The 24028-nt window shown below is 41.0% G+C and overlaps 1 protein-coding gene across 1 annotated transcript; it reads left to right on the top strand.

Annotated features, from left to right (window-relative positions):
• The first annotated feature begins 408 nt into the window (after positions 1 to 408).
• Positions 409 to 24028, top strand: LOC119661680 (muskelin). The gene is made up of 13 exons (XM_038071118.1): positions 409 to 525; positions 11537 to 11749; positions 11808 to 12009; positions 12090 to 12366; positions 12421 to 12689; positions 12749 to 12909; positions 12968 to 13136; positions 13193 to 13390; positions 13443 to 13652; positions 13712 to 13797; positions 13865 to 14021; positions 23086 to 23221; positions 23298 to 24028. The coding sequence occupies exons 1-13, from the start codon at positions 443 to 445 to the stop codon at positions 23549 to 23551; spliced, it is 2415 nt and encodes an 804-aa protein (XP_037927046.1). The 5' UTR covers positions 409 to 442; the 3' UTR covers positions 23552 to 24028.

Genomic DNA, 24028 nt, shown 5'->3' with positions numbered 1-24028 from the left:
CCAGGTATTGAACAAATAGCTTTTCCCCTTACTCAGTTGCTTTCCTAAAGAACCACTTACTGTACTCGAAAGTAAAGAAAATCGGAAAGTAGCGGCTTTCAGTCCATAAGGCTTGCCATTTGAGTTACTAATTAAAGATATATATGATGTATTTCAGTACAGATACAATAAGACCAATATTATTATCTGTTCAACGAGTTTGTGCGTTTTTTGCTCTAAAGGATATTCAGATGCATCTCAGTCTGTTCGCCTCGCAAGGTGAGGGAATGCCACCTGTTTTGTGAAGAGCAATTCCATGCACTCTATCAAAATCCATTTCAAATTGGATTATCGTTTTCGAAGATTCCCAATACAAAAACCAAGAAGCGGTAGTGCAGTTCGTGCAAATCCTGGTTTGGTGGAATTCGTTCCAGTGCTCAGCCCGAATTCATTTATAAACAGTATGGCGTGCCGATTGTCAGAATCTCAGAAATTGCAATATGAAATTTGCAGATATTCGAGTTATTCAACATCGTATCTTCCCGAGTAAGTTGCATTCAGTGAATATTCGATAATGTGTAAAGGTTGTTTATGATGTTTTTCTGTGTCGCGAGGTGTTTTGCGCGTAAACTTCGGTAAACGGTAAATCCTATGTTTGGCGATTGGAGAAGGAAAGAAGGGAAAATATCCTCGTAGAAATCTGTTGGCCTCGAATATCGCGCTGAATAGTACCGTTTCAACTGTTTTTCAAATTCTGTGGTAATTGCGATAGAGGCAATATGGCTGGAAACCGGATTTTCAAAAGTTTTGGATAGATCCAGTGTCGAGATGGAGCAATCAGACCAATCGGAAATACGTGATGGTCATCTGTTTTGATCGTTCTAGCCCTCTAGTACGTGCATAATAGAAATACTTCTTGTTGGGGAGGCTGAGTTTCTGGGATCTGCCTAGTTTGTGACGTCGTACTTCGGTTGTTTATTTATTTCCCGAAAAATTAAAATTCCATCGCAAATTCCAAACTTTATAATATTTCTTGAGTTTTGAATGCAGAGAGCGATTCTGATACGCACTTTCGTTGCCTTCAAACTCTGAGAGTTGTACTGCGTTCCATGCCGGCTGACCCGGCTATCCCCTGTTGCACTGCACTTTATGGAAGCTTTCATACGTCTCAACCACTTGGGGAAGTTGCTTATAATGGAGTTGACTGCACGGGAGTATTCCTAGAACTAAAAATTAATGTTATTTTAGGAGCGGGACGTTTCAGGTATGAAAGATATTCCAAACCCTTTGTGGAGTAAACATCTGCGTCTTTGAGTTGAAAAGTTGCTCCTGTTGTGTAAGCTGCCTTAAATCCTGGATAATTATGGAGATTCTGTAGCCCAGTTCTTACTCAGCAAAAGCCGTCTACATCGATTAAACTATCTTTTCTCCTACCTACGTTACCACCTTGCTTTCTGAACTTGATATATTAGGTTGGGAATAAAGAAATGTCGTATTTGTGATCGAAATTTGACGCTTTATTTAACATACTTAGAATTATCCAATTTAAGTTGCCATTTAGAAGGCAACTTCATTACCCCTCCCTCCTTGGTGCCAGGTCCGGACTATGCGGTGGGTGCGATAGGACATCCTATCCGAGCTTCCGTAGTTTCTGGCGGGTCATAAAAGATGTGTGAGGCCGAGCGTTGTCCTGGTGGAACACAACACCATTCCTATTGACCAATTCTGCCCGCTGGTCAATCTCCTCCTTGAAACGGTCGAGTTGCTCACAGTACAGGACCAAATTGAGGGTCTGGCTGTAGCTGAGCAGCTCATAGCGGATGATTCCCTTCCAACCCCACAAAACACAGCAAACCCTTCCTGGCCGTCAATCCGGGCTTGGCGATGGTTTGGGCCGGCTCGCCGAGCTTCGACCACGATCTTTTTCGCTTGAGGTTGTCCACTTTTCATCACCAGTCTCCATCCGCTTCAAAAATGGGTCGAATTCGTTCCGTTTCAGCAGTGCATCGTAGGCCTTGATTCGGTCGAAGAGTTTTTTTTCGTCAACTCGTGTAGCACCTAAACATCCAGCTTTTTTTGGAATCCAATTTTCTGCAAATGGTTCCAAGCGGTTTTACGGTCTGTACCCAGTTTGTGGCCAATCGAGCGAATGTTCACTTGAATCTACTTGGATCATTTCGACGATTTTATCGGTTTCTACGACGATTGGCCTACCAGTACGAGGTGTATCTTCGACATCCACTACACCAGAACGAAATCGATCGAACCAACGCTGTGCTGTGCGAATCGGTACAGTATGGGACCCATAAACTTTACCAATTTGTTGGCCGCCTTCGTTGCATTTTTACCTCTCAGGTAGTAAAAACGTAAAATATGACGAATTTCTTGCTTTGTGGACTCTATCTTTGACGCGCTATAACTTGAGGCTAAAACGCACGATCACAACACTGTAAAAGAGACACTTGTAGCACAGATTGTCGTCTTCAAATCGCAGTATAGTATGACCCGATGCGATAAGTACAACACAAAATATGTTTAAGTGTCGCCATCTATTGACAAAATACGACATTTCTTTTTCCCCAACCCAATATTTCTTGGAGCTTCTTCTGTATCGTCTTTATTGAGAGAACTGTTTGTTTATTTACTCGTATTAATAACTAATTAGCCTGACGAGCTTGGTAACGCCACAAAATCAGTGAATGTTCTGTTTACTAATTTACTCAGTTAAATTAGACTTTGTACTCCTCACGTAGTATGCTATCCGATGCAGTTTTGGACAACCGTGACAATCCATGACGTTCATGAAGTAGTTCCTTCAGATTTCGAAAAATTACTCTTTGTTGCTGTATTGATCGCTTGACTTCAATCAAGTGGGTCCTCCATATTGCCCATGAGATAAATTTGGATGAATTTATTCAATTGCACTGCTCGGGATCTGTAGATTGGAAGGCGAATTGGGGTATTGAGCTCGGCATCTATAGATTCGAAGGCGGAGTCAGAATTGTGGATTCATAAAGAAAATGAACATCGACTCTCTCGAGCAAAAATTACCTTGTATGTCGTACTGAATCCTTCGCTGTTTGTTTTAAACAAATAATAATAATAATCGTTGGCGCAACAATCCATATTGGATCAGGGCCTTGAAGTGTGTTAGAGCACTACATTAAAGACCGTAACGGTACACTACAGTACACTGTAGGAGGCATTGTGGTTAGCATTGCGCTCGCCCGAGATTATTACCTTGATTTAACTCAGGTACTCATTCACAGCTGAGTCGACTGGTAGCGGACGTAAAATCGCGATACAAATCCCACTGCCGCCAGCGAGATTTGAACCGCGACCTTCCGTACGACAGCCTTGTGCTCTAGCCACTCAGCTATCCGGACACGCTTCAAATAAAGCCATGTGGAAATATCTTTGCGCGTCTGATAGAAATCGTCCGGATTTTGATGTTTCGCCCCGAATAGCAACGATTTCGCGACCAAATGGAGTAAAGTCATCGGCTTTGACGTCAGTTCCTATAGTCTCTGCAGAATTATTAATTCCACTCATTCGTAGATCTTTGAAATTGAGATTGAGACAGATTGAGATCTCCTCCAAAAGGTGCAAGAGGGGAACTCGTGTTAAGTCCTACTATCGCGAACACATTAGCTGAAAGCTTCCTGTAACGCATTAAGGAACAGTTCGAAACCTTGATCGACAGAGAATAAGCTGGCTTTCGGTCTGGATCCTCTTGTGACGCATTGTGAGTTTAGATTACCGCTCTGCATGCCTTTCATCAATTTCGAGAAAGCTTTCAACATCGTGAAGATGTATCTGGAATGCTCTGTGTAGGAGAGAAACTACAGTAGAGTCTCAAAATAAAGAGCCCCCAAAAATATATATGGTTGCCATTCGCCTTTTGGTGGTGTATAGCCCCTGAAATGCCCTTCTCCATTGCTCTGCACCAAGTGCCTTTAGGGCGACCCACTCATCAGTCATCTTGGGAGAGTGGAGTCCACTGCATGGCGTAACTTGCAATGCATTTGTCGCTCCTAATTAAAGTGTGACCACTGCCACTTCCTTCTTCCGACCACAGTGCGTACCATTGGCAAATTGATCGACGTCTTCGATGCTCCGCCCATTAATGCAGTTAGGAAAAGTGCGATGCCCCGTCAGACTGATAACCTTGGACTGAAGATAAACACCAACAATGTTTATCTTCAGTCTAACTCTACTTCCCTCTCTTTCCAAATTCAGCGCCAGTTAGCAAAGGTTCATGATCCGATGACAGTGCAAGCAGATATCAGCCTAGTCGAGGTGTTTGAGGAAAGATGTCATAGTACACTGGATTCCTCCACGTCCTTCGGACAAGGCAGCATGAAGAACGTCATCGATAACAAGAAGAAATAATAACGTTGACAGGATACAACCCTGGCAGACACCAAGATTTTGCCTCGGTGCAGCACGTAATATTTTGCGACATCGTATATCACTCTGAAAATAGCTATTGCTTTGCTCGGAATGCCCCTTCTGCGTAGAGAGCTCCAGATACACTTAGAGATCTAAACCCGCGCACTGTTAGAAAATGATCCGTGCGATGTTGATGTGGTCAATGCAGGAAGATGCGGAGCGGAAACCGGCCTGCTCTCTGTGGATGAAGCTTTCGAGGTGTTCTTTGATGCGTTCTAGTATTATTTTAGCTATTATCTTTACGATGGCAGAGATCACGCAGATACCTATCCAATTGTCGCACTCAAAACGGGTCCCTTTCTTTGGGATCTTGAAGATCATCCCCTTCTTCCACTCTCTGGGGGAGGTCTCGGATTCCCAAGATTTCTGTACGAGTGGAAGCAGCAGATCTGCAGTAGCTGCGGGTGCAGCGATAAATAAGTGCGATGAGACCGTCAAATTCAGCGGCTTTACTCCATTTAAGGGAAGGAACAGTACGTATCCGCATGTTATGATGACTACAAGAGGAGGAATCTTACCGGATGTAACACAATTAAGGACCATGGTGAAGTGTTCTTTCCATCTCTTCAGTTACTCATCATCGTGGATGAGAAGTCGACCGTTAACGACTTTCACAGGACTATCGAAAGATTTGCGACCATATGGGCGTGCTGATTCGGTATACAGTTTTGAAATAATTGTGATCTGCGGCATCTTTCGCTTCCATGACCAGCACAATAGCAGTTCCCCCTTGTCATGGCGTACACTACGCTGAACTTCTCGGTATTTCGCTCGGTATCCGAGTTCGAGCACGGCACGCCCTTCATCACTCGCAGCGGTCAGTAAAGTCTTCAATTCCTTCCGTTTATCCATCCGCTTCCATGATTCCGGAGTTAGCCAGATCTTATGACGTCGCTTCGGATCGTGACTGACGACTTGTGCAGCACCCGAGAAGAGAGCACTTTTGATGACAGCCCAATATTCATCGATATTCTCAGCCAGTTTTGTGAGTTTTCTTAACCTGGACCGGAATCGGAATCAGTTCGAAGTTTGATAGAAACCCAGGTCAAGAGAGACCGCTTTTCAGTAGCCGTCATTAGCAATCTGACACCGGATGCGCGTGTGCTTGACTTCATCAGAGTACAAAAGCACATTTCCACAAGAGGGAAGAAGGAAGGGGACTCTCCAGAGTCCTACCAACTTCCATATTCCACTTTATTGCTTTATTTAGCCTTCCATAAAATTACTTCAAGTTTCAATTACATTGCCTTTTTGAATCTGAAGGAAGCGTTTGACTGTGTGTCACATTAACTAATCTGGTATGCTCGACGACAACACGTATTACCAGATGAAATCGTACGCTGGGTTAAATTGTTCTACCACGACCCGAGTAGTTGGAAGTGTAGTGGGTGTATCAAAACTGCTCCGCGTTTCTGTCGGTGTTCATCTAGGAAGCGCCCTCCCACCATTCCTTTTTGTTCTTGTTATTATTATTTTTCTGAATAAAACCGAATTTTTGACGACCAATCAATGTCAATTGGCCGTAGCCTGCCCAAAACTTCTTTTTCTTTAGCTTTTGTCCCGTTTACAAGCGGGGTCGGAAAGTACTAACTGAGACTTTTCATTTGATATCCCTGACTGAAATGACTATATTTAATGCAAAAAAAAACTACACCTCCCTTTTGCACAAAACCTTGAAAAACCAAGATTCTCAGTTTGGTGGGTCATAGCCCTCTTCCTATTTGCCATGGACAGAATGTTGATCAATTTATGTCTAGGCATCTATTTTAATTCGCCTTCGCGGCTTCGTCCAAAATCTGGAAATGCATCTATCTCAATACCATAATTGGGTGAAATCATAATCGATATGATCGCAATCACGCTCTCGTGATTACGGTTGTAATCAGGCAATCATATAATGGTTATCATGTAATGAATCATGAAATCATAATCCACAGTCGCAATTATATAACCTCGCTGTTTTCTAAAAAGTACATATAGCTATACAGCTTACTTCAACCGGCACTTACTCAAACGTTTAAGTAATTATAACTTCTAAATGAAGAGAGATATTAATATAAATTAAATGCATGCTTGTTGACTAATGTGAAAGTATACAAAAAATAAATTTATTTTTTGGAGTAAGCTTTTAAAAACTTTCAACCAACTGACAGAACATGGGTTGATATGAGAAACTAAAAAATATTTTTTAGTCGACAACAGCTTTTAGCCCTTTTGATGCAAGCAATTTGCGTCTAATTTCTGGAATGATTTTCTTGCGTTATGGAAGTAAAAGTTGTTGCGATCCAAAATAGCCCTTTATTTTTCAATTACATTGAATTCAGGTGAATGTATTGCGGGTGTAATTACGTAAGGGCGATTCTAAATGAGCCAACAGGAAAATCTATATCTAGCTTTGTTTCCGCTTAATATCATTTCTATATTAAATGCATGGTTTTCGAGTTATTTGCGAAAAAACTACTACTTTTAAAAAAAGTGTTCACTAAACATTTTTTGCTTAGAATTCACCATTTAGTCGATTTCTGTGGTTACTTCGAAAAAAAATTTCTACTTTGGGAAGGGGGTAACTACACCCCTCCGAGGGGGAACCGCACATCGGCGCTATATACCTTTTGTTTCTTATCTCACCCTCTATCGCCACCCAAAATTTCATCTCGAATCACTTTTGACTGAAAGAATTCAGAGGTCGCATCCGATTTTCGGCTTTAATGACTGGACTATAAGGCGGATGCACTTGTAACTTACAAGTATGATTGCAACTTAATTACAACGAATGTAGTCAGTGGCACGATTTTCAGTTTGTTTCATGGTGGCGATTATTTACAACGGTGGGCTCTTCACTGGAGCATATTTGTTAAAAATATTGCAGCAGTGATTTTATAGGTATCTTGTGAAAAGGCTTCTCGCTAACGAGAATTCACTCGCCAATATTGGTCTGAACATCGAAATCAATGCTAAGCAAACAAAAGGCCGGCCTTTTATTACTTACCGGAAATATTCGAATGCATATTACCAGTCTAGATGCGTACATATATGTACGTAGTAAGTGGTATTGAGTAATGTTTGTTTAGGATGATCATAATACTTATTTCTTCGATATGTTTATACAAATGTATATTTTGGGGTTTGGGATCTGGTGAATTAAAGAATACAGCATGCTGCATTTCTCCACTTTCGGTAATGGTTTTGAATGTAATTTTTATATATAGTTGTGAATTACTTCCCTTTTGAGTGGTACTAGTATTGTATGGTTTTCTGATCCGTCAAATATGGGTATTGCGTCCCATGTTGTATTAACTACAAGAATGAGCTCTCATATCGGATGTCAACAGGGTAATCCGGATTTTTCGAAAAAAACAGTATCATTCATTGTACATTTTCCCCATCTTTCAAGAAAATTGTCTGCAAATCCCATGGGTTAGAACTTCCCAGGTGATGTTTCTAATATGTCGCGATCCATTTATGTCGAAAATGGTCTTTGTTGCTTTTTTGGCATTCTGGTCGTTTTTCAAGTAGCGGATGGGCTAAATCAATCAATTCTTTTTGGAATTGGTCAGTATTAACGGTTTAACTGGCTTAAAGAGGCTCTTCTTACTACTTCTTATTCACAGTAACTATGCGATGCAGAATACTCTCTTTTCTAACGTGGTAGCAGAATTTCATCGTTTGTACGACTCTTCATCTTTCTTTCATTTAACTCTATCCATCTGCTGATCTTCTAAATTAATTAATTACTCTGCAACTTGTTTTTGTGTTTGTGAATCATTTGCATCGAACAATGCTTTTAATTCCACATCTTCATGCCTTTTAGGCAATTGCTTTAATCAAATTTTATTATTTTAGTGGTTTTACTGATTGAACTTCAGTTAAACTGATACCCACTGAATTAAATATTTTCCTGGAAATTATTTTCGCTCTTTTAAAATGTCAGAGTGTCAGCCCTCCTTTAGCGAGGTATTTGCCACTGATTTGCTGATCGCGTTGATACTAAGGAAATCCTCTCTTCCTCCATGGATCTCGGTAAATTTTTCACCCGATGTATACTTCGGATTCTCCTTGCACACTGTAAAATAAATGAATTTATAGTTTATATCGCTTGTTAATCTTGATGGAATTTTTTACGACGATAAGACATCCGTTCGTACCTTCCGTCACGCAGTAGGCTACCGAACACAGGTTTGGCCAAAACCCTTTTCAAATCTGCCGACGATAACATTTTCAAATTTTTAAGTCTAATATTATTGACCACAGTAGCCTGGCTGAGCCAGGTCTCCTGGATCTTTTCTCAGCTTATGAACTACCCGAAGTCTTTTCTCTTTTGAGTCCCGTCTTGTGGGCGTGATCTCAGCTGCTTCTCTCTTTTTCGGCTCTACTGTTCCCTTTTTCTCTGCTGTTGAATACTTATGTCTATCCTGAATCTACTTGAAAACATGTCGGAATACCAGAAACTCGGCGCTACAGGTATAAAGGTTTTGTGTTCATCTATTTAAGCAACCCTCTATGCGCATTTTTCCATTAGTACATAGCTAAGAAAGCATAATATTTCGTCATATATTACCAAACAAATTAAAGATATAAATATAGTGCGCATAATTGATTTAAGGTATGTTCACGCATTTCCACTTTACTCTATGTATGAAAACATACATACGTTCATCTTATTGAACACTACCCGCAAATTGCATTAGTATATACGTATATACACACATGCCGTCTCCAGTAATTGATATTGATATTCAAATCACTAAAGAAAAGCGAAAGTGTTTCCAGGAACGCCGCCCTTCATATAAGTTCACTTTATTCATATGATGATGATGTCACACACGTCCTAAAATGCAATAAATTTACGTGAAATGCTATACTTTTATAATACTTTCAATCATTTTGTTAATAATAGTTAGATTGCGTTCAAACTCTCCAAAGTTATGTCCTATATTATTCCCTATGATGATATCAAATTTCTAGGATAAATTTTGGTTCTGAGAAGGAGATCTGCTTCACTTTTTGGAGGAAACATTTTGAGCCTCCACTCCCCTATGTTTCATATAATGGCAGAAATAAAATCAATTTCAAAAAGTACTAGTCGAGCCCTCCTTTGATACGTCACGCGACCATATTCTGTGGAAAAAAATGTGCACCCCCTTTTCGCATGAGCTTTCGGGAGCCCCCTTGAAGCTCGATACAAAATGGCGCTAGTCGCTGTATGTAAAGAGGCAGAGAGACCATATGTTCTCGTCAAATTTCGTAACAATCGGTTCAGCAGTTTCCCAGTAAATCGGGTGTGACAGACGGATGGACATTGACTCGATTTTAATAAGGTTTTGTTTCACACAAAACCTTGAAAACCATCACTTCTCTTTTCGCTTGAAATACTGGCTATCAAATCACCCTTAATTTGAATACAATTGCCCCTGACTTGAAGCTACCCGATAGACACGGTTGGCTTTATTAAGCATTTCCTTGATTAAATGAAGGAGTGGTATGTAGAGGAAGAAGCAGTGAAAAGTCCTTTCTTTATTGGAAGGCAGCACGCAGGTATGCATTAACGCATCACAGCGCTTCATTGCTGGTTTATAGCAAAGATATTGCCTACTAAATGTATGTCCGTGTCGTCTAAATTGCGTACATTAGAATATGCTGAAAAGTCACAGAGGATGTGCGACAGTCATCGAAGACTGCCCAGAGAAAATGCAAACTTGATTGCAGGCAACGTTCCGTGAGAAGAGAAAAAATATATTCAAACTTTACATCCAGCCAGAAGAATACCCAACTCAAGCCCAACGTCCAATATGAATATTCCTCGGACAGAAACACTTTGATGCATCTCTTCGAAAGACTTTTTATCCGCTGTGGTACCCCTTTCCTCAAGCTCAAGTCGTATGTGCCCGTCAGTAAAGACGAGGAGATCACGCGCTTAAGCCATTCATTCACTGCGGTAAGTTCATCCAACAGTTTATTTATCATCAGGGTTCATATAAATGGCGTGGACAACCTTATTCAGACGTTCATGAACACCTTGGACGAGTGCCTTTCTACCGAGGAAGTAGCTCTTCACAATGCTATTTCCTATGAGTCGCACCCACCAACACAGAAGCCCAACTTAGGTAGGACATACAAGTTCTTCACAGACACCAAGTTGTTGTCAGACTGCCTGTTTGCAAGCCTTACTGCTTGCTTGACATTAAATAGGATGCTTTTATCTCCTCGCTGGACTGTAATCCTCCCCAGGACCTTGCCAAAGGTCAGGGGAAGAAATATGCCCTTAGACCAAGCGTTACTCTTATCCTTCTCCGGTGACTTCAGTAGCTTAACCATCAGAGCAGCTTAATTGTTCTTCCGTAGATAAGAATCATACAAATATTGGACATCGTTACCGCTTTCTCATAGGACGCCAAAGGAAATAAACACTACTGCGTCATGTCAGCATACAGTCTTCATTCACCATAATACCGGCAATGCCATGATTTCCCATTGCATGTGTGACAGATCCTTATCACCATGCTCACCGACAAATCCTCTCCAGCCTTCTTCCTTCGAATTCTTAAGCAAATCATTATAAGACACGTTACCTCGCCTTTAAATAGCTTTAGTTTGTCAACGTCAACAAGGGGATTAACGGTACTCCGTATACGCCTTATTGGATCATAATTTGATATGGATTTCGCCTGTTCCTCCAAATTGGAAGACGTTCTAAAAGGGTAATCGGAATTAATCGAAATTCAAACGATAATATAAGGCGGTTGCGAGACGATTTATATAACATGACTTAGTAGTCGAAGCTCGCCGAAAACAAACGCGTTTTATATGTGACTGGGCTTTGATATCTTGATAAGAATGGACGTACCGATTACAACTTTCGGCTACCACACAATAGCACGAATAGGTTTTTGAAATATGCATAAGCTCTTTGACAATGGAGGTACCGGAAATAAATTTCAACAAGCCGGAGATGATGGTGCGATGGCCCATTTAGGAATTTACTGGCAATCGTGTAAAAGTAACCATAGACAGTATACTGTCGGTTCATTCCAAATTTTATGATTATGATATTTATGAGCAGTATCTTCCTTTGAATTCTTATCGTTCTACATTTTTTTTTTGACAGCAATATCCTTGAGAATTGTCCCGATAACCAGGCTTCTCGATGGTCTTCCAACACCAACAATCCACCGCAGTTTCTCACATTGAAATTAAAACGACCTGCAATTGTACATAAAATCATGTTTGGCAAGTTTGAAAAATCGCACGTTTGCAATTTGAAGAAATTTAGGATCTATGGTGGTCTGGAAGAAAGTCGAATGGTTTTACTACGAGAAGGGTAAGTTATGCTGTACTTAATAAAATGTACCTTTTGGCTAAACCTTATGTCAATTTAGGGGACTTCAAAATGATTCGAATCCTGAAACTTTTGACTTACGGCATGTTAATGACAATGGTGAATTATTACCGGTTATGTACGTTCAGATCATGCCGCTTTTATCGTGGGGCCCGAGCTTTAATTTTAGCATTTGGTATGTGGAGCTACACGGACAAGATGATCCAGTTTATGTTCAAGAAAGTTTGAAAGGTTACAACACGGTAGGTTTTCTGTTTGTCGGATTGTGTGTTGTTTGTTTGGTGTTGTGACTTTGACTTTGGTTATTCACTCTTCTTGCTAGCTGCGAGAAATCGAGGTGATAAGATTGTGTCTCAAACATTTTCGCCAGCAAGGATATGACGCTGCCTTTGAAGCGCTTCAAGAACAAACTCAAGTCCGTTTAGAGCATCCAGTGATCACCGATCTCTACGAGTGTCTTGTAACCAGCGGCGATTTCAGGAAAACTGAAGAGTTTATTTCTAATTGTATCCACGATGGTCATTCAGATGAATATTTATTTCAACACGATTACAGTCATACTTGGAATACACAAAATATGAACGGCGATGAAAAGCCAGGTAGGAGTCACTGCAATGCTCAAAAAAGGAAAATGACAAAACTGGTTTTTACAGGGACCAGAGGTGGTCATCAGCTAGTAATGGATTCGGCGAAAGGAATCATTTACTTATTTGGTGGTTGGAACGGACACAGGGATATGAACGATTTATGGTATTTCGATATTCGAAAAGAAATGTGGACGAGATTGTTTGAAAATTCCAGTCAGTTTGGAGGTCCTTCACCTCGTTCCTGCCACAAAATGGTTCTGGATCCAACAAGCGGTCATATTTTTACTTTAGGTCGATATTTAGACAGTTCGGTTAGAAAAACGGAATATTTGAAGGTTTGGATATATTATTCATTTGCATTCCTGCCAAGTATAATCCTTTACTTCACTTTCAGAGTGATTTCTATCTATATGATACAGTGACTAACACTTGGCTCCAGATTTGTGATGATACGAGCCAAGTAGGTGGGCCTCAATTGGTCTATGATCATCAAATGTGCATTGATGTTGAAAAGAGAATGATATATGTATTTGGTGGAAAAATCTTGACTCCTCGGTAGCATTCCAGGATTGTTTCAAGATAAGATTCCCCTTTTCATTATATTTTCTTCCAGCTCGATTAATCAAACTTCAACCGAAACAGAATACTCTGGATTATTTTCGTATCATATTGCTACGAATACATGGACACAAATTTTCGTTGATTGCGGCCATCCTTCAGCCTCAAATCCTGATGTGTTGTCAATCAAATCCCGTGTCACACATTGCATGGTTTTTCATACTGTAATTCTTACTTTATATATTTCTTTGCAAGTAGTCATTCGGTTTGATTTTTGCAGGAGAGACGTAAATTATACATATATGGTGGACAACGCGGGAAAGAGGATCTAAATAATTTTATATCGTACGACGTAGACACGCAAGAAGTAACGGAATTAACAAGTGATCCATATAATCAAAACAAGACTGAGCCTCCAGTTGGGTTTACGCAACGTGCAACAATTGATAGTGAAAAGGATGAGATTTATGTGTACTTTGTAAGATTCCGGAAACATTGCTAAAGGATCTGATTAATCTCGTTTTTTATAGAGCCTAAGCAAACAGAAGGATAGACGCGATCCACAACCATCACATTCCTCCAATTCGTTTTGGATGTACTCGATTAGAACGAATAAGTGGTCTCGGATATACACTTGCAAACATCCAACTGAACGATGCTACTCGAAAACACAGGAAGATAATCACTCCGAACCGTGCCCCCGATATGCACACCAATTGGTTTATGATGATATCAGAAAGGTAAAGTCATTACGGTACACAGTTTGCAGCAAAATGTCAAAAGTTTTTTCTGGTAAAAGGTTCATTATTTGTTCGGTGGCAATCCAGGGAAATCCAATACACCAAATGTTCGACTGGATGACTTTTGGAGACTTGAGCTAACAAAGTAAGTAAAATATAGTGAAAGAAGGTTTGCACCTTGCAGGAAGTATTCTTCTGTTGTTGTTTTTCAGGCCTAATCGTAGTGAACTTCTCCGACATTGTCAATTTCTAATAAGGAGATTGCATTACGAGGAGATTTGCAAGGTAGATCCTATCAAAGCGTGCAAATATTTGCAGAAAGAGGTTTCCGAAGTTATTGATCATCACGACAAAAATCAATTGGAAAACGTAAGTAGAATATAAAGTTCGTATGGGTTCATTAGTAATCCCATAAACAGTTAATTGAATAAATCTAGTCTGGTAGATCCTTTATTACTTTGTGCAGCTTAATCGGTAATCAGATTCTGTCACACGTCTATGCCCTAAGGTCAATGTAACCACGAGCGGCTGCTTTTTCTATACTTTTGCAAACATAACATGAATATGAATTATATTAAAGCGAATACCGCCTAGTTCAGACCTAAGCTAGCCGAAAGAGATTTTGTTTAACGGCTTTTACTGTCTTCAAGAAAAAATATAATTGAAAGTTAATGCCTTACTACCTAGTTTCTGCCTTAAGCGCTCATTTAATTTGAACTAAATGACAAAGTATTCTCGAGCTAATGTGGATTTCTGTGGTTGGCATTTCTCCCGGTTGGTTTCTTGGTTTCTGGACTCTCAAAAAGTATGGTGAGCTGCTAGTATAAATATGTAGTCATAAGACACTTTCGATATTTTATCTAAAGTGCATATGAAAAACCCATCGGTATATTGTAATCATCAGTTATAAAAGACGCAACTAGAGCTGCAGAACAGGAGTTTTCTGACAGGAAGCTGCTGATGAGATTTCAATTGCCATTACTGTTTGCCTTGAAGGTTGTGGATTAATTTACAGAACTGCTGGTAAATGTTGAAGATACTTGCCAACATATTGTCATATGGAGTTAATGTTTTTCTAAGCCTCCAAGGCTGCTAAGCAAGAAAACTGTTTTATACGCACCAGTCACTTAAACCCAGTATTCCCTTTTAATACTCTCCTTGTATAAAATGGTATTATGTATTCTAATAGAGTACTTACTACGAGTGCTCATGTCAGTCGAGTAAAGAGAAAGCAATCTTATTTATTCATCATCAACGGCGCGGTATCCAGTCTAGACGCCGAGGTCCACCAATTCGATATTCCTAAAAGCGCTCCATCTCAAGCAGGGTCTGCCTCGTCTTTTTTTTCTATCATAGATTGCCCTTATAGACTTTCTGGGCTGGTTCATCCTTATCCATACGGATTAAGTGACCCGTCCACCGAAACCTGTTGAGCCGGATTTTATCCACAACTAGACGGTCATGGTATCACTCAGAAATTTCGTCGTTATGTAGGCTACGGAATCGTCCACCCTCATGTAGGGGGGCCAAAAATTCTTCGGAGCATTCTTCTCTCGAATGTTTTTTTTTTTTGCTATGAACCCAAGTCTCCGAAGAATACATGAGGACTGGCAAGATCATTGTCTTGTACAGTAAGAGCTGTGACCCTATGGTGAGACGCTTCGAGCGGAACAGTTTTTGTAAGCTGAAATAGGCTCTGAGAAATTATCAACGGTCTCAAAGTTGTATTCTCCTATCCTTATTCTTCTTCTAAATAGAAGAAATTTTCAACGGTCTTAAAGTTGTAGTCTCCTATGTTCATTGTTTTTGTTTGACTAGTGCGATTTGATGTTGTTCGTTCTTTTGGTTTTGGCGCTGACGTTGCCACCATATACTTCGTCTTACCTTCATTAATGTGCAACCCAAGATCTCGCGCCGCCTGCTCGATCTAAATGAAGGTAGACTGTACATCTCGGGTTGTTCTTCCCATGATCTTGATATCTTCAGCGTAGGTCAGTAGTTGAGTGGACTTGAAGAGGATGGTGCCTCTCGCATTTACATCGCCATCGCGAATCACTTTCTTCAAGACCAGGTTGAAGAGGACGCATGATAGGGCATCCCCTTGTCGTAGACCGTTGTTGATGTTGAATGGTCTCGATAGTGATCCTGCTGCTTTTATCTGGCCTCGCACATTGGTCAGGGTCAGCCTTATCAATTTCGTCGGGATACCGAATTCCCTTATGGCCGTGTATAGTTTTACCCTTGCTATGCTATGATAGGCGGCTTTAAAGTCGATGAAAAGATGGTGCAACTGATGTCCATATTCCAACAATTTTAAACTAACCGCAGAGAGAAAATCTGATTTGTTGCTGATTTGCCTGCAGTGAAGCCTCTTTGGTATTGGCCAATGATGTTCTGGGCGTATGGGGTTATCCGGCCTAGCAAGATAGCGGAGAATATCTTATAGATGGTACTCAGCAACGTGACACCTCTATAATTGCTGCACTGTGTGATATTTCCCTTTTTATGTATGACACAGATAATGCCTCGTTGCCAATCGTCAGGCATTGATTCGCTGTCCCATACTTTGAGCATCATTTGATGAACAACTTGGTGTAATTGGTCGCCTCCATATTTAACCAATTGGGCTGTAGTTCCATCGGCTGCTGACGATTTATAGTTTTTAAGCCGATGAATTGCACGGACTGTTTCTTCTTTGCTTGGTGGTGGCAGCATTTGTTCGTCGTCTTAAGTTGGCGGGACCTCCAACTCGCCGATATTTTGGTTGTTGAGCAGTTCGCCAAAGTACTCAACCCATCGTTCCAATATGCCCATTCTGTCGGAAATCAGATTTCCCTCTTTGTCTCGGCAGGATGAGCATCGAGGAGTATAAGGCTTCATTCTGCTGACTTGTTGGTAAAACTTGCGCGTCTGGTGCGGCAGCTCCCTGTACTTTTCTAGTTCATAGACTTGGTTCTCCCAGGCTTCCTTTTTCCGTCTGTGAAGTCGCTTCTCCGCTCGACGGAGTTCGTGATATGCCTCTACGCGTGCCCGGGTTCTTTGAGAATGCTATATTACTCGGTATGCAGCATTCTTCCGTTCCGTAGCTAGCTTACAATCATCGTCAAACCAGCCGTTCCTACTTTTCTTGCGGCGGGTGCCCAAGAAGTATCTTTGTGGCCGTATCAATGATAACGTTCTTCAGGTGGTTGTCAAGATCATTTGTTGATCATCTCTAGGATCTCTGTTAACTGCGGTTATTGCGGTATCCATTTCGCCCTTATAGGTGTTGCAGAGGGCTATGTTGTGAATGGCGCCAGTATTCACTCTCACCTGATTGTCAGAGAAGATTGTAGGTGGTGTTGTAATTCGAGCTCGGAGCACTATGCCAACGAGATAGTGGTTCGAGTCTATATTAGCCCCCCTATATGTTCGAACATTCAGCAAGGCTGAGAGGTGGCGGCGTTCGATCAACACGTGGTCAATTTGGTTGAAAGTGGTCCCGTCTGAAGAGGCCCACGTATGTTTGTGGACCGCTTTCCGCGCAAACCAGGTACTTCCAACAACCATTTCATGCGACACTGCTAACTGAATAATCCACAGCCCGTTATCATTGGTATCCCTATGTAAGCTATGGCAGCCGATGTATCGCCTGAATACGGGTTCCGTTCCTACTTGACTCTCCAAGTATAATTTTGATATTATAATTGGGACAGGCTTCGGGGCTCCGCTCAACTGCCTCGTAGAAGATATCCTTCTTCGACTCTGCAGTCTCCTCTGTAGGGGCGTGAACGTTTATGAGGCTTATATTTCTAAACTTGCCTCGCAAACGCAGAGTGCATAGCCTTTTGTTTATATTTTCAAAGCCCATAACAGCTGGTTTCATTTTTTGGCTGGCTAAGAAACCTGCTCCGAGCATATGGTTTACTGGATGGCCGCTATAATATATGTTGTAGCGGCCTCTCCAGGAAACGGTCCTCGTCCATCGCATCTCTTGCACCGCTGTTGCTTCAGCCTTATATTGGGACAGGGTATTGGCTAGCTGTTCAGCAGCATTCGGTCTGTACAGGGAGCGCACGTTCCATGAGAAAATGCGCAAATCGTTAATCCGTTGTCGATGCCGGGTTCGTCGTTTTAAAATCCAACCTGTCCGAGGTTCCTTCCGTGGCTTCGTAACATCGGTTTTCTAAAAAAAAGTCAAGCGACGACGGCTTTACGGTTTCTTACCAGGGCAGAGGCAAATCGTCAGACGCTGCCTCACCTCTGCCCTGGGAGCAGCGTGACCGTAGCGGCTCGCAGATGTTGAATGCTCCTTTATATAATTCGTAAAATACGACATGCCTACGAATTATATTGAGCGCAAATCCGCCTTATTGACCAAAGCTGGCCAGGGCTGGAATATTCGTTTTGAGAATGAAGGGGGTCCTAAGTCCGCATCAACTTAATGCAGGGTGTCAGTCCTACCCAACTAGGGTTGTCAGTCCTACCCAACTCCCAACCTGGAGGACCAGTTGGTACATTTTGTCCCGTTTTTAGCCGCGGGAGACTCACCTTCATCCTTTTCCGTCTGCAGTTTTTCATGAAGAAAGAACAGCGATCACCACGTGGAGGTGGAGATAGGGTTTATTTACTGAAGCGAGTTATTTCACTCACCAATACTTTTCCACACTATACTCGACTATATAACATACTAGACCATATGAGACCGATTGCACAATTCGGATGACACCTGGCGCGGCATGGCGCCTGTTTGATCATTGTTAGGATTGGTTGTTCAAGGTTAATAGGATGTGGATAGGTCTACCACATTAGGATCAATTTAATTTTGAAGACAATGGAGATGATCTGAGCTATTTTTGGGGTGAAAAGCCAAACAAGGTTCAACATACAATGATTTATTGAAGTGGAAGATGGAAACAGGTCATTTTCGAAGGGGTATGATAGGGATGATTTTTGCAGTGTGACCAAATTTTAGCTTGTCATTTGTTTGACGGAACGTACGATCTTCTCTTCCTTGATAAAATTTTACTAGGGAATGATTTGTGAATAAGTCAGGTTATGAGAAATGGATGGTGGTAGATACCAAATTAGATTAACTGGATTCGAAGGAGGCTAAGCCTAGCACCATTTTGATCGCGGCCGATATACGTATCAAACTCCATCCATACCAGCTTTAACGTTAATTCGAATTTCTGGGCTACCTGGTTTCGCCCATGCCTCCCTTGTGTTCCGATACTTTTCGTGATTTATCATTTTTGGTGTAATATATAGATTTTAGTGATGATTTTAAATATTGCCTAAATATGTTTGTGTCCAGAAAAGTGCTGCCGATATGATTGGGTAATAACTGAATTTCGGTGAAGATTTTGTACACAAGGTTCAATTTCGAGACATATCCTTGAACGTATTTGGAGTATATTTGTCAGGTTCTCCCTTGAACATCACTTTGTCGTGGTCAGGGAGCCTATAATAGTTTACTACCATACTAACGGTGTCCAAAACATAAATATGGAAGCTTTGGATTTAAAAGATCCAAGCGGTAAGAAGTCACAGACTTGGAATCCACCCGGATTTATGAGCAGTCAGCTCGTGGCCGAAGCACAGATTTTGGAAGCCTCACCAAATTCATGTTTCCCTACAGAGGAATCTGCGGAAAGCATGCTCTCCAACTCAAGGGAAAGCTACATTTAGTGCCTAAGTCGCAGCCAGCCAGAAAGCAAAATGCGGCAACTCTCATCTTGAGGGAAACTGGGAGTTCGAATACGACAAACTCGCTCCCCGTACTATTGCCTAAATATACCCTTTGACGGAAGAGGAAGGCTCAGCAGAAAAAACTTCAGTCACCAAGGGGGGGGGGACTACAAGCTGAATCCTGCCTGTCATAACCATCTCCTTCATCCTTACAAGATAAACAGGAAAAAAGGAAAGTGGTGACCTGGGCGCTATTGGCCTAACGCTGGTAGGTGAAAATGAAAACAAACGGCCCGGACTTTGTGAACCTGGGAAGGCTCCCAGCTAACGACAGAAAAGGCATTTTGGGAATGAAGACATTGATGCTGCAGGAAGCGGAATATTCGGCGGAAGGTAGGGACAAAATGATAACTCCGGTTAGACCCACATTGAACGCAGCAGACTCTTCTGTCAGCGGTAATGTGCGGAAGAAGCGTAAGACCAACACATTTGTATTGGGCAACGCTTTAGTGTGCTTTGTGGTAGGGCCTATATATATATGGTCGCAACGTCAGCACCAAAAACCAATCAACCATAGGAGACTACAATTTCGAGACGGTTGTTAGTTTCGCCTATCTAGGGCCGAAAATCACAACCGATAACAGCTACGACGATGAGAGCGCCTATTTTAGCTTACAAAAACTGTTCCGCTCGAAACGTCTCACCATAGGGTCAAAGCTCTTACTGTACAAGACAATGATCTTGCTAGTCCTCATGTATTCCTCGGAGACTTGGGTTCTTAGCAAGAAAAAACGGCGAACTCTTGGCCGCATTCCAGAGAAGAATCCTCCGAAGAATTTTTGGCCCCTTACATGAGGATGGACGATTACGTAGCCTACATAACGACGAAATCTGTGAGCGATACCATGGCCATGGGTTAATAAAATCGGTGTTATTGGGTCAATTAAGGCGACTAGGATCTTTTTTACAATGAAAGAGATAGCGTATGTAAAATCAAGTGGTTTCGTTGTTGGGGGAGTAGTAAAACCAATCCTAGAGGAGAGAAGCTATTTGATTTCATCATTTCAGCTGATCTTATGCTTGCAAACGTAAGCTGTGCCCTACGTTCATAGGACCAAAAAGAAGTGATGTAATTGATCTAACAATCTGCACTTCAAAGTTATAAGATTTGATTAGAGCCTGGCGAGTGCTAGACAAAGTCTCACTGTTAGATCACCGTTATTTAATTATTTAATTTGTCGCCTGCAATAGGAGATGAATTGTAAACTTTGAATCGTACACTTTTCGAGTGCTATGAAGAGGCTGTCCTATTTCCCGAGCTTGACTGACGCTGTCTTTATTTCTGAAAACAAGCTCGCTAGCTAGGATGAAGTTAGGCTCTGATGGAGGGACCTTTGGGCGTTCTTCTTCACCACAGCTTTGTAAAACTTGGCACATTTAGAATAGTGGTTTCTTAATTGAAACATGGTGAACTTTTGATATACACTCGGCGTTTTGTACCCCAATACCTGCTTACTTCAGACCTGCTCCAAGCGGATAATGGATAATTCGGTCTGGTAGAAATCATCTAAATTGCGTTCATTGAAATCGGCTTATTCTCTTTTTTTTGTCAGTTCCTGACCCGTTCACAAGTGGGGTCGGCTCGTCGTATTGCAGGTTTGGACACCCGCCATCACTTCCAACATTACTTTTCGTATTGTGATAGAGCAATTGAACCCAGCGTACGAGGTTTTTGGCATTAGGTGTTGTCGTAGAGTATACAAGATAAGTTCACGTGGCACACGGTCAAACGTTTTCTCCAGATAAAAAAATGCAACGTAAAGAGAGTGATGCTTCCCACGATATTTCTCCATGAGTAACCGCGCAGCGTGTTTTGCGTCAGTAGTTCCTCAGTTCATGATAAAGCCGGCTGCTTCACAGTTATTTCAGGGATTTTGAGAATATAGTTATCAAGAATGCGTTCGGAAATCTCCATGGCATGGGACAGCAACTGTATCGGGGGATAATTTGAACACTGCTGGATTACCTTTTTATTGGAACTGTGAGGCTTTCTTGTCAGTCAGATGATGTTCTATCTTCCTGAATAACTCGATTGAAGAATTCACTGAGCCACGGTGTCGGGTCCCAGGTCCAGAACTCAGTTGCCATGTCTTCAGTTCCTGTAGCTTTCCCCGATTTCATTCGTTTTATTGCTTCCTAGACTTCATTGGCTAGCGTTTTATGGTCGATTGTTGTTTTTTTTTCACGAAACATCGTCAGTCAAAAGCTAGATATCTCGGTTGATAAACCGCTTACCTGACTAGGTAACCCCATAGGCCCTTTTTGTGGATAGTGTCTTCAACGTGGTTCTACGATTCTTCCACATTTGTAATGGTTGCATTTTCACCTACATAACCACTACGGTCGCCTTTAATGATGATATATTCATCAGCAGGCATGTTATAGGTCTTTACATCGAGAAGTTGTCAGGAGGCATCTTTCTCGGCATCATGTCGAACTTTCCGTAGTGCGTATGCGGTGAAGAAGTGAATAGTGCGATCAGCTCATATAATGGTGAGCTTCATCATCCGGTTATCAAATCGTTGGACTGTTTTAATGGCATCGCAATGCAATGCCAACATCTTATTGAGTGTATGGGCTATCAAAAAGAAGGAGAAGATTATAGTCATTTTTACCGCCTTCTCGTTTTATGTCGCAGCTTTTGGCACCAGACCATCGAGTTTTCTTGTAAAGTATAACAGATATCAATGCGTCTTTTCCGAAGGGCTCTTGTGAGTTCCTCGGTCTTTCCAGGGAAGATGCCAATATTTAGCGTGCACACATGTCCTTTTTTGCTCCTTTCATGCGGATGCCAATATTAAGGGTGCAGGCACGTACTTTTTTGTGCCTTCCATGCGTCAAGAATCTTGGCCATTTCTCAAGGGACGGCCGTCCTGGGGCGTCGACTGAGGTGCACGCAATAGTATTTCTCCGAGTCTCCGAGAACTCATCGCGATCACTTTGTTTTAAACCACATTGAATGCATTTTCTTAGTCGGCCGGTCGCGGACACGGTGACCGGTGACAGGAGAGATCAGGTAAGATTTAGCATAGTAATTTTCTTTGCTTCCAGTACGCCGGATATCAAACATTCTATCTGTCCCAGCTTAATTGAAGCAATGCTTAGTTTCGTTGTTCAATAAATGAATTGAAATGCTTTTCCACATCCTATGAATTGAAATGGCTAGTAGGGTTCCTTCTAATTCGAATTCATTTCATATCCCAAGTGTACTTTTCATGGTAGGATCCGCTTTGATAACCAGTGTTGATCAATATCAACGCCCTGCTAAATTTATGGGCTTGTTCTTCATTTTCCTCTCAATACAACTCCATTCAGGCTTCTTTCGTGATATTTCCGAATATTGTTCTATTATTTGAGCAAGGCGTATTCTTCTATTAATAATCGAAATGTGTATTTGGCTTTGAGCTATAGTTCTTTTTTGTCATACTTTAAATAAAGCATGCATAAGCCGTCTTTGGGTGATACGTTATGAATCCAAGATATTCAAACTTCTTTTCAATATTATGCCGTTATTTATGCTACACTGAAATTGAAGAATCGTCCTAAGAAGGGTAAAAACCTGATACCATGATAGATAAATCTAGGCGATGGGCTATTTGCCGAATCTAAATTATAAATGCAATTAAGTTTGAGGATATCTGTAGAAAATTTGTAGGGAAAAAGCACAGAAATTTTAGTTTCCTTCGTATTTTATTGTTTTCAGTTCCATAAATTAGCGTCTCTGCTCTTCCAATGTGATGACTATGAACAGAGTGCCGCTCCCATGAAAACACTTCCAATACGTGGAGAGACTCACAACGACTATGACATTGGAGGCAGTGGTGACACATATATCAGTGGTAAGTCTTATAACAAAAATGGTACCTTTCGGCAAATATATTTTAGTTTCAAATGAATAATTCTTTTGTTTTTCAGGAAAAACATCAATCAAGGATAACCTGCCAATGTTCGTTACAAATGCTGCCCCTAAAACAATGTCTGATAAAATGATACAATCAAATAATTTGTCATATTCACTTTATCAAAAATGTGGCGGAAAGAAAAGTCGTGGCGATTACTTCTTTGGAATTAAGAGCAAACGGACGCATCTATTCAACACTTTGGTTCAGTTTATGCCTCAGAGCATGGTGCAGCCGCGTGAAAATCTTAGTGATTTTGTACTATTTTAACTTGGGAAAAGCAGTGAAGGCAGCCTACAGTACTCCCGGAGAATATCTAGTCAAAGGCAAGGATATACAAAAAGAACGTCGTATAAATTTTTATAAGGGACGAAGTATAGCTGCAGAGATCAGGAGGAATTGAAATGAATCAATTTGTGATGATTGCATTGTTTTAATTTTCTAAAAGCCGAAAAGAAAGAAAAAGTTTGCGAAATATAATCATCTTTATGCGTAGGATAATATCGAATTTTCTATGAAGAACTACGACTGTACAAGATTTCTGAATTGTACAAGAAGAATATTATATAAGGTATGTGACTATTATTTTTTCAACATGCTATTTTGAATGACGATCATCTTTTATGTATAATAGAAATGGTTTGTTTTAAGGACCATTTATTTTTTGTTATCCATATAGTTTTTAATTAAATATCTTGTAAGTGCTAAATTAATATTTAAAAATACATATATGCCTTTTTGTTAATA

The sequence above is a fragment of the Hermetia illucens genome, chromosome 1 (genome assembly GCF_905115235.1).
Source record: "Hermetia illucens chromosome 1, iHerIll2.2.curated.20191125, whole genome shotgun sequence".
Taxonomy (NCBI): Eukaryota; Metazoa; Arthropoda; class Insecta; order Diptera; family Stratiomyidae; genus Hermetia; species Hermetia illucens.
The sequence above is the reverse complement of the archived record's forward strand: the minus strand, read 5'-3'. Positions and strand labels throughout refer to the sequence as shown.